This window comes from Lathyrus oleraceus, chromosome 1 (genome assembly GCF_024323335.1).
Source record: "Lathyrus oleraceus cultivar Zhongwan6 chromosome 1, CAAS_Psat_ZW6_1.0, whole genome shotgun sequence".
Taxonomy (NCBI): domain Eukaryota; kingdom Viridiplantae; phylum Streptophyta; class Magnoliopsida; order Fabales; family Fabaceae; genus Lathyrus; species Lathyrus oleraceus.
The window spans coordinates 10,025,144-10,037,257 of record NC_066579.1 but is presented as its reverse complement, the minus strand read 5'-3'; the positions used below and the strand labels follow the sequence as shown (position 1 = coordinate 10,037,257).

The 12,114-nt window shown below is 34.9% G+C and overlaps 1 protein-coding gene across 1 annotated transcript; it reads left to right on the top strand.

The window, feature by feature from the left end:
* Positions 1-6,811: 6,811 nt before the first annotated feature.
* Positions 6,812-11,794, top strand: LOC127123652 (uncharacterized). Its single transcript, XM_051053875.1, has 3 exons — positions 6,812-7,210; positions 8,795-8,959; positions 11,447-11,794. The coding sequence occupies exons 1-3, from the start codon at positions 6,946-6,948 to the stop codon at positions 11,473-11,475; spliced, it is 459 nt and encodes a 152-aa protein (XP_050909832.1). The 5' UTR covers positions 6,812-6,945; the 3' UTR covers positions 11,476-11,794.
* The last annotated feature ends 320 nt before the right edge of the window (positions 11,795-12,114 follow it).

Here is a 12,114-nt window from a genome sequence, read left to right as displayed (position 1 = left end):
AAGGTTTATCTAGGAAATGCTATAAAGATAGTTTAAAGATAAAAAAGAAGACTCGGCATGAGCGTCCTATGACAAAGAGAACTTTGAAGGTGACCTTGGTGGACCTTGGTCTTCGAGGAGATCCAACATGTGATAGCTTGATTCTAATTTGAGAATTAAAAAATGTACAAATGGGTACTGAGGAGTTTCATGTCACACAAATAAGCTCGGGATTGTCATAGGAAGAAGAGGCGGGTATCATCAAAATACTGAGAGATAACGTCGACCTTCTTGCATGGAAGTCGTCGGGCATGCCCGGGATTGACCTGAATATTGTGTGCCACCAACTCTTACTGGATCCAACATCGAAAGTTATGATACGGAGAAAGCAAGATAACACAGAAGTTAATAAAACCTCTGACCCTAAGTAATCGGTCACATAAATATGAAACCTCTTGTCGGGTTATGTTAATGAAACCTCTTACCTAAGTAATTGGTCACGTAAACGCGAAATCTCTTACCTAAATAAAGTTGACCATAAAAATAAGAATCATTGGTCGGGCTATTAAGCCTATCAAAGATCTAGAGAAGCTTATAATAACTGAGTTGGTAATAAAAAAGTATAAATTACAAGCAAAGTAAAATTGTTCAATTTATTAAGGGAGAAGAACCAGTGCACGACAAAGCTAGGTTCTTAGGCCTGCCTCCAAAACACAATTTGGGATACTTTAAAGATATACCTAGGAAAATATGTGCAATCAGGACGAAACTGAATAACAAATCAATAGTATCATATCCAAAAGGGGCCATCAAATGGGCTTAAACATTATGTTAGAAACAAAAAGAACTTGTCCCCAAATATTATAAAAGGCACACCATCATTGATGGCTAATAACAAACATAAACAAACTTAAACTTTTCCATGATCGTCTTCTTGAGCCTCGAGGGTCGGGTTGTTGGTCGTCACATCCTTCAAAACATCAGCTTTAGGTGAAGCTTCCTCCATATCCACAAGTTGGCCATCCACCAAAGTCTAAAAAAGTCCATATTTGACACGTCAAGGCCAGGCATGATGAATAACACTTGGGCTTTGGCTCTCTCAATAGCTTCATCGTCGGCTGAGAGCAGGTCTACCTTGGCATCTTGCAAGGGACTTCTTTAATGTCTCATTGAGACCCGAACTTGCTCCACCTCTTGGATCAAACTGGAAGTGGTCACTTCAAGATCCAAGAACTTGGACTCCGCAATCTCCTTTTGCTTCTTTGTTTTTGACAACTGCGACTATGTGGTCTCCTTCTGCTTCTTCATCTCTGACAGCTGCTTATTCAGATCCTCAGCCTTATCAGTCTAGACTTTAAGACTATCCTTCAGTTGGGCAACCTCCTTAGTAAGACGGATATCATTCTGCTCATGAGCATCGCCGACTTCAAACAAACTAGGGGTCATAACTGCATATCTCATTAAGTAGGCCCTGAGGTTTTGGGTCAACTGTTGAGCACCTATGGTGTTTACCTTCTCAACACTTTATGTCGCGTTCATATTATCATAAATATATTTCAAGTTGCCTAAACTATTGTACCATAACTTAAATCTGGTTTATGGATTAGATTGATGGCTATTATCTGAATCCTGCATCAGGGTAGTGATTACCAAGTCGGCCTGACTAATATGATCACTAATCAAGGTCTTCATCCTCTTTGAAGAGTCTGTTTTGATCCTCATAGGGTATAATGAAGGAAGTTTGGTGCTCTAATACAACATGGATTGCCTTGACAACATACTTTTTATTCCTTTTAAGAGTTCGAGTCTGAATAATCGACAAATCACTCTTAGAGGCGGACTACTCCCCATGCCTCGCCCTCGCCTCATCCATCAGTTTCTTCTATTCGGATAGTTTGAGATTCGTCATGTCGGCTGGAAAGAAGAGAACAAAGTAAAGTTCAGAAAAAAATAATAATAATAAATTGCAGAACAATTGTAAAGGGCATATATAAGCATTACCCAGGAATTTAGAAATTTGTTCTGGGTCGTCAGTCATATGTAGCAAGTCCTTGACTTTTACTACTCGAAAGGCATTTAGGACGGCTAAAGCTCAGATTTCCAAAGCATTCAATTTGTCATAATCAAAACCAAAAACCGGTAGTGGACTATCCGACAAATAAAATAAGAAACAATAGTTCTCGTCCAGTGCATACATAACTTGGGGACACATTTCCCCACTCTTCACTCAAAGGAACTTGTCCTTAAAGCCTTTATAATTATTAGTATAGGCCTGGAGGAAGCTCTTCCCCGAAATTATGCTAAGGGAAACCCAACCTCCATTATCCGCTCCCTTCACCTCAAAGAACGAGAAGAACAAACCTAAAGTAGGAGTTATGTCCATCGTCTCGCAAACGAGTTCAAAAGCTCTAATAAAGCCCCAACCGTTTCGGCGTAACTAAGAAGGGGCAACATTCAAGGTTTTAAGGAGGTCAGATTCAAAATCAGTAAAAGGAATACAAATTTTAAAGTCCTCGATTACTCCTGAGTAAAAATAAAAATATTCATCGGGCACTCCCTTTGGTCGAGTAATACACACTCCCTCACCAACCACATATGGTTCTAGCACGACATCATCCTCGTTCCCGGTAGAGGAAACCTGATTATTAGAGTGAAGCTTTGAAATATAGTTTTCGTCGATGACGTTGTGGTCATAACTTAGAACCTCTTTATCAATCAATGACCATGTTGATTCCATTAGAGTATCCACGGAACCTGACGAAGAAGACTCTGAGTTTGTTTTACTACTAGAGGAATCTCACCATAAACTTTCCTAATAATATGATCGAACTCCGCTCGATTTAGATGATCCTCACACTCTCTCATGCGTTCATTCTAGAGTTTTCTTCTCATATGAGCAGTAAGGAAGTCGTGAGCTCTCACTAATCATCACAATCTTGTAATATAATAATAATAATAAAATAGTAAAAGGGGGAGAAAAAATAATACTTGAGGCTTGAGCTTGCAAAAGGAACGATAAACAGAGGAAGCAAAGGGAAATTCGTCAGCAAAACTTGAAAAAGAGGCCATTAATTAGGTGAAAAAACAAATTAAGAATGAGTCTTTTTATGGAAATAAGTTTATAACGGTGAATAAGTTGTATCGAACTAAACACCATGATGACAAATTATGGTTCCCATAAAAATCATCATGACAAGGAGAGAGAAAAATTATCATTAATGATATTTTAAATCACTATCACACGGTAACATGTCGAATAGGTGACCGGCTCAAGGAAGAAGGAATTCCAAGATTTTCCTGTCCGAACACTTTAATCCAATTAGACCTCGTGATCAGGGGGACTTATGTACATCCTGGAATTCCCAAAGACCGAGCTTTTGTAGGTCGAGTACAAAGAGGCAAAACAAATCGGATTGTGTAAACCCTAAGTAGGTAGGATCCCGGTCAAGGAGAACATTGTTACAATACATGAGTAAGTCGGGGTCGGTCATGTAATGAATCTAGTAGATGAGCAAATTGAACCTGGTCTATGAAAAGGTGCCAGAAGGTGACATGAACAATCACAAATGACAGTTACGAAACATCTCCATGATTGCATGAGAGTTACAGAAAATAAAGGAAGAATCATTACTTAGGGAAGACGACGGGTGTTACCAGAGATCAATTTAACATGAGATATGAAGGGTAATCTCTTTAAGGGCCATTGATGAGTGACGAGTATAAAAGGAGACTTCCCAACGAGGAAGATGGACGACTGATACCTCCTAACAAATATGACGATTATGATCTCACCTGACTAATTTAAGAGAAATTTATACAAATAATATATATATATATATATATTATATATATATATATATATATATATATATATATATATATATATATATATATATATATATATATATATATATATATATATATATATATATGAAAATAGGGTTTTTTATATATATACTAGCTATGTAATAAAAACAATCATATTCTTACCTGTACTTATAATATGAATATAAAGTCAATTTATACATTATATACGACCTCTTAATAGAACATGCTCAACCGTATAAACTTACAGTAATCATAAACATTTTTATTTCAATGATATTTTGTTGCATACTTACTATATTGTGAAGTGTAATTAAACTTAAATAAACAAATAATCATTTAGAAAGCAAATCATATTCTAGATGTAATTAGGGTTAGTTGGTTTTAACTTTAAAAAAATAGATTTTTTTTTTTTATTTTTGAAAATTGATTTTACAAAATTGTTTTTTAAAATATTATAAATTTATTTAAATTTGTTTTTTTATAAATTAAAAGACTAATTTTGATATACTATAACATAAACCTACATTATTCAAGATCAAAGTATGGTCAAAATCACAATTTTTTCAAAAAGTTCTATTTCAAAAATGATTTTTATGAACAACTATTTGAAATAGTTTCAAAATTAAGTGATTTTTTAAAATTTTGATATCCAAATAAAAATTCGATAAAATAATGAAATACCTAAAATAACATTTTAAAAATAACTATTCAAACCAAATTTTAATTTGAAATCTTTATGAAAAGTTTCTTTGTAAATTTTTTTTTATATCAAAATATGTTACACTATAAAAATCATTTAAAAAAAACGCAAAACAAACGCGCCCTTAGGGACTTCACAAAAGAGATGTGTCGTCATTGGAGGAATCGACGACAACACATCTTAAACGAACTAGTCATACAGGATGCTAGCCAACTCAACATTATATGGCATGGTTTAGGTCGGTTACAATGCCATAATTTGTGTCTGAGCTAAGGTATTTGATTGATCCATGCCAACTAGCTTCGTCATCATACACCCAACAATAAATCCCCGTCCAATGTCAACCCACACAAATCCAACAACCAACCTCACATCATCACCCTACCATATACACCCAACAACCAAACTCTCAACCTCACAACCCATTCATGTCACACACCCAAACTCAAAATCAATAATCAAACCATAACTACCAACAACCATACACAACCACCACAACAATCTATAGCCTAGATGATTCATACGATTCAACGTCATGCCATCGTAGCCCCCCGCCAATGAACACACAAACATCTCATCACTACAACACCTAACCATTGTTTGACTATAGTACACCCTAGGAATCATTGCTTCGTTTCCAAACCGATTCAATGTCCTAATTCAGGCAACCATATCGTCCACAGTTCACCCCATCCACAACGACCCAACTACGACAACATGAGCACCGAACTCAATTACGGAAGCACCGCTGGTGACAACCCCCTAACTATTAGGAGTAAATGATGAGACATCTATCAAATGCCGCTGGATCTTTCACCGGATCTTCACACCATCAATCATTGGATCATGTCAACACTCAAAGACCCAAACACCTTAGAAAAATGGTGGAGGACCTCGAAGACAGGCTAATGCACATGGATGTGGAATATGGGGACGTTTCAATCGGACGAGTCATTGAATTTCTTGTCAATTCTATATAATTTTTCCTTATAATATAATATAATTTTTATTTTCAATATTTTATTTAATTAATTATAATTATAACATTTAAAATTAAAAAAAAAGTGAAAGGAGCATGCGCCACATGCATCGACGCATACACTATGTAGTGTATGCATGCACCAATGCATGTGACATCAAGACATGCATGTGCCAATGCATGTGACGCATACATGCATTGACTTTGTATTCATGTGCCAATGCTCTTAGTTGAATGCACGAGTTCAACTGACGCATTAATAGAAAAAAGTTGTTATTTTGGTATTTTGAAAATCTGGTTATTTTAGAATTTTATTTGAAAACATTGGTTATTTAAAAAAATTCTAATTTAAATTTGGTTCTCCTTTTGTTTGTTTTTTAGATTTATTAAAATTCGGGATTTAGTTCCTTTTTAAAGTTTTTTTTTCTAGGATTTTAGTATTCTTTTCAATTTGAGACCAATTTTTAATGACATGACATTGAATTGAATGAGGAAACATTTGACCCATTTAAATTATATCATATAAATTATTTATTTATTTTATTAATAATATAAATTATTCTATTTAAATAAAAACAAAATAAATTAAATTAAAAAAAAACAAATCACACCTTAGTTCTTCATCCTCTTAAATAAATTCAAAACTAAATAAAAAATAAAAAATTCCAAAACTCAAATTAAAATGTTGATCCTCTTCTACAAACTCAAAATTAAAATTGAAACTTAAATATAAGTCTAGAAAAACCTTGCTGGCAACATTTATCTATGGTTGATTTAACCATGATTTTTTTTATAGTGCAGCTTAGTATCATTCATATGATTTAAGCATGTTTGATTTGCTAAAAACTTGTAAATCAATTCACATGACCTTAATTTTTCCGAGGTTGAAATTCAATTTTTTTTCGTGATTAAAGAATTAGAGTTTCTATTATTTAATTTTGAAAGGAAGAATGAGGGAATGGAATGGAAGCAATGTAGCTTTAGTCAAGGAATTAATGCATGAGATGAGAAGGTGAAAAGAAATTAAATAATTAATAAATTAGTAAAAAACTTCAGAGGAGATGGTGGTTTTTTTTTAATTTGGCTTTTTTTTAATCTTCTAATTTTAAAAATTATGATTACACTCATTAATTATCAAATTTAGATTACATTTAAAATTAAAAACTTCAGAAATTTGTTTTTTTACATTAATTATGTGCAAAAATATTAATTACAGCGATGGAGGTTCCAACCCATGACATTTGTTATTGGAAGTGTTTTTATATTAATTCTTTTAATAAATAAAATTAGATTTTATAGTTTTTTCTGAAAAGAAAAAACAAACTAAAACTGATCTCTACTCTTATTATTAATTTTTATATTAGTGACACTCTAGCTAAATTGAATTGCGAACCGTAAATTAGAGGGTTAGTTTGGTTTATTTGTGAAAAACACGATGAATTAACTGAGTCGAACGACAATGGAAACCTCGGGTGACACTCACTACACTTCGGCCGATGAAAACGACCCCGTCGTCGTTCAAACGGAACCTTCGAGTTCTCTCGCCGGCGAGAATGCTCCTGGAACCGATAACACCAGAGACCCCCTCGAAAAGAGCTCCGATGTTTTGGCGAAAGGCTTGTCTTCGATCCTCTCCTCCGTGATTAGGGATTTCGATTTCAGAGCTCAACAAACTCTCATGAGCCAAAATCACCTCTCTTCCTCTATCGATCGTCTCACTGGAGGTATCTTTTGCTTATACTTTATTGTCTTCTTTTAATTCTAATTTTACAACATTGTGCTCAAATTTCAAATTTACTATTGTGATAGAAAATTTTAATGCTGGATTATGTTATCAAATACCAAATTAGGCTTGTTTGTGTATATGCCTTGTGTTGCAACTTGCAAGTAGATTTATTGTTTTTGTTATTATCGACATTGTGCCATTATTAAGAATATTGGAGGGATTTGTTGTCCTTACGAACACCGGACACCGGAAACACGACACTTACACTGACATGTCGATACAGTAATAATTTGAAAAAATGAATACATTAAATTAATCGTAAGTGTCGGCTGACACGGACATAGTTATTCTCAGAGGAGTCAGTGCTCCAGAGGTACTTACCATTGTTGATGTTCTGTCTGAAATCCATACAGGGTAGGATCCTCTAACTACTGTGGAAATACCTCCTTGATAGGGTCGTTTGTGATGGTAGCTAACTGCAAAAGCACATTGACACTCATGTTAGTTAGTGAGTGTTTTAAGTGTAGGAGTTTATAAGATAGTGCACATAGTTGTGATGAATGGTGTTGCACCCTTATGGTGCATTGAGCAAAAACGTCATGATGTGTCCGGTTTGAGATCATTTCTGAGAGCCAAACATGGCAACATCTCCTCTGGATGTCATGATCTTAAGTCTTACTCAAAGGAACATCTTCTAGAAGGGCATGGCAACATCTCAAAAGATAACTGCAACAGAATGAATATTCCATTCCTTCTAGTTCTAGCATAAACCCGTTGGGTACTGGGCTAGTGAGTTGCAGCTGAAGTAACAGCCCATTTGGCCCTCATTTCTCATATGGGGGTCTTAACACTTTTCTTTTGTGGTGCTGCCAGATTCAATTTATGGGAGTTTTAAAGTGGCTATTGGGATTGATGATTCTGGTATTAATTTTGTATGATACCTTTGGTTTAACCATAAAAAAATCTAAAAATGGGAATACCAAAAGTTGTACTAGTGGTAAGCTATATAGTCGAAATGGGCAAGTTCTATTAGGATCCAAATCTTATCCTCTTGGCTTGAAAGTGTTTTGCTAGGAAGTGTGAATACTTGAATGAACAACTTGCTTTAACCGTTTTATTTAAAAACACAAGAACACATTCCATTCATCTCAGTTTCATAAGGAAGTTTGCAACCGTATGGTTTAGTGTAGCAGATTTTATGAAAGAACCATTCTTAGCCTCCAACAAAGAGTGTTTTTCCGTAAAGTGAGAATGCTGAATCCACCACAAGTTTGGTGCACTATAGAGCCATATGGATATTCCATGAGCTATACAATAGGAAAAAAGAAACACTTCACTCTTATCAAGATGGCTAAAATATCTAGTTGTCTGCATGAAGACAAAAATATTGTTCTCGGCCGCCATCGAAATCTTAATTGCCATGTCGAACTTGGTGCTGTAATGTTCTAATATGGGTCTACCTTTGTTAACTTGCTATTCAATTTGTTTTCGCTTAATGTTAATGCCTCTGCTAAAGCTTCTCCTATAACTCTAGGATGTCATAATTTCTTAATAAAGTCTAACGTTTATGTTTTTTGGGCAGAACTTGATCAGTTACTCGAAGATGCACCTTTACCATTCATAATGCAACATGCTGCCAAGATATCTAGTGTTAGGAAAAGAGTTTCATCCCTGAATTCACTTCTAAAATCCATACAAGGGCGGATTGATAATATAGACCGCATTATGTCTACCGGCACTACTCATGGTATATACACGTCTCCAAAGCCTTAATCCTATAGTTATTTTCTTATAGTTACTAACTGCTAGTGTTGCAATTCCATCCCCTCCGCTTCCAATGTTCTCTGTTAGTACCCGGTTTTGTTACTCTGCAAAGTTAAAACTAAACTCACTTTGATTAGCTGTCTTATCAGCGATCTGTTTTATGATTGATCGATTTCTATACAGTTCTAAATTTTTTTTTTTTAAAAAATTGGGCAAGTGATAAATTATTATTAATTAAAGTAACACTAATGACCATTTTAAAACTGTTCCGAAAGAAGAAGTTTGAACTCCATTCCTTGAGGTTATAAATTTATAAGGTCAAATCCTTACTACTAAAGTAACACCTTATAGACTGTACAGTTAAAAATTTAATAAGTAGTCACTATTACATATTTCATTAAGGAAAATGTCTATAACTATGGCATTGAAGCTGATTACTTGAGCCAACCTATAGTTTTATCCTTTCTTTTTAATTGGGCATGCGATTTTAGTCAAATGATTTCAAATTTATTCTAACACTGTATACATTGGAATATTTGTTCTTTTTTTTTTGCAAGTAACATTAATATTAGTAGTTTGGGTCTGATTGTTATCTGCTTGTATCATCACAACTGGCTACAACATTTGTGCTTGTGTTGGACATCCAAGTTGCCCAAGAATAAGATGTCTAGGTTTGCAATTGGAACTTCAAACTATGAGTTTCTGTCTACCAAATGAATAGTTTATACATCTTTCCCTACATTTACCCCTGGAATATTCATGTCTTCCATCACATGCATGCTAATTAGCTTAATTGTATAAGTGCATCACCATGTGCAATTTCAGGGTCATCTCTTCTTATCCAACCTGTGACCTGATTGGTTTCCTTTTGGAGAAAGTAACTTTTCAACCTTTTTCATTATACTCAGTGCTCAACAGTCATGTTTTATACTTTAAGGACACTCTTGAACCCACTTGCAATTCCCACCCGTACAAAACACCGGGATAATTCATTCTAGTTGGCACCCTGCATATAACAATAATTATCTCATCAGGTCGCCCCAAATCATCATGGCTAACCTGGCTTGATGTGGAAAGTGTGTGTTTGTGTTAGCCTTTTTATAAATTTGTGTTGTACTTTCCCCCTTAATTGCGATCCGCCCCTAGTCGCCTTAATTGTGGCACTTTGGCTTGCCTCATTGCAGCCCCTAACACCTTCATTGTGTTAGCTTTGAAGGGGTGGATTTAGTCCCACGTTGCTTAGAGATATGGCTTCTGTTGTGTTTATAAGTGGGGGTAATTCTCACCTTACAAGCCGGTTTTGTAGGCATGAGTTAGGCCCAATCTAAATTCTGAGATGGTATCAGAGTCTATCCTAGATTTATTGTTGGGCTTCCCGCATAGTCCATGCTTTGGGCTCATTGAGGCCTAAGCGTGAGGGCGGGTGTTGGAATTTCCGCCTTAATTGCGGTCCGTTCCTAGTCGCCATAATTGCGGCACTTTGGCTTGCCTCATTGCAGCCCCTAACACCTTCGTTGTGTTAGCTTAGCTTTGAAGGGGTGAATTTAGTCCCACGTTGCTTAGAGATATGACTTGTGTTGTATTTATAAGTTGGGGCAATCTTCACCTTACAAGTCGGTTTTGTAGGGATGAGTTAAGCCCAATCCAAATTCTGAGAATTTGATTTGTCAAATTTGGTTTTGAATCAAAGTGAAATTTAGTCAAATAATTTTGACGTGAGGAATGTTATTTAATTAGTATTAATGAGAAACACTTAGATGATTCAATGTATAATTATTACCAAGAAAGATATGACTTTAAATTTATATCATCAACTCACCTCAAAAGAAACAAATTATTGTTTTCATGTTTAGGAGGTTAAAATCAAGTTTGGAAACCAGGCTTGTTCGCCTCAATATTGTCAAACATGCTATGCAGTGTCCAAGGTAAATTCATTCTTCAAATAAGGTTTTGGCATACCAATTGCAAAAACCAAACTCAGCCAAATCTGCTGCTAGGGCCACAGAATATTTTGACAACCCTGTAAAGTTAAATGTCTAAGATATGATTCTGATGAGAACCAAAAGACTTGAGAGGTATATACCTTACAGTTAGAATTGACTACTAGACAAACTGATCAGAAATTGGCAATCCAATTTATAATATCTATAGCTCACCAAAGTGTATGATGCTATTCCTCTGTAGATGAAAGAGAATCAAGCATGCATTAGATACTTTCTAACATGCATAAATAGTGATATTTACTATACATTGGTTTCAATTTGGATAACAGTGTCATAAAAGTACTTACAAGTTATGACGCCGAGTTGTAGAAATGATAAGAGGCGCTTATTGCATCTAATTATTTGAAAATATGGACTATATCTTAATCCTGGTTTGCATTGATTAGATTATTAGGTTGCATACTAACTATTTTCCTGTTACATACACTTATGAGTTATGACCAAGTTTTTAATATATAATTTTGCAGAAAAAGCAATCACTGAAGGTTCTGGGTGAATTGTCATCAGCTCAATCAACTTCCATATTTTCCTTGTGTATGTACCTCTACCTTGCAATGCACCCTTCCAGCCCTTAAATTTAATTATTCTTGTTAGCATATACTTGTGCTTGGTACCACCAGCTCAGGACATGGAAATTGGCATCCAGTTGTTAGTCTTATTTAGGTTACTTTTAATCATCTTTTAATTTTTGTTTAACATCAGAACAGAAGTCATTCCCTTGTAAATGTTAAACTTCTGCAAAATGAAAAAAGAAAACAATGTGTTGACAAAAAATATATTACTATTATGATTTACATGAGCTTAATTTTGATACACTGAGCGGATCACAGTTATATGTATGATTTTAGAAGTAATTTTAATAATAATTCAAAAGTATCAACAAGGAGACACCCTATGTTTATAAAAAGAACAGATATTAGGACTAAAGGAGCATCTTGTGTTGGTTGGTTTGTACTTTGTCATAAGGGCCCGTTCATTTTCTGGAACTTCTGAAAAAAGGGTGCAGTGCAGCCCAGTTCTATCAAACTCTTGGGTCTACCCAACTCTTGGTCCTAGTCATAGGCTAGTGAAACAATGACTTTAGGTCTAAAAAACGTTTCTTGATACAATGATTCTTTAGAAAGATGTGGAAAAA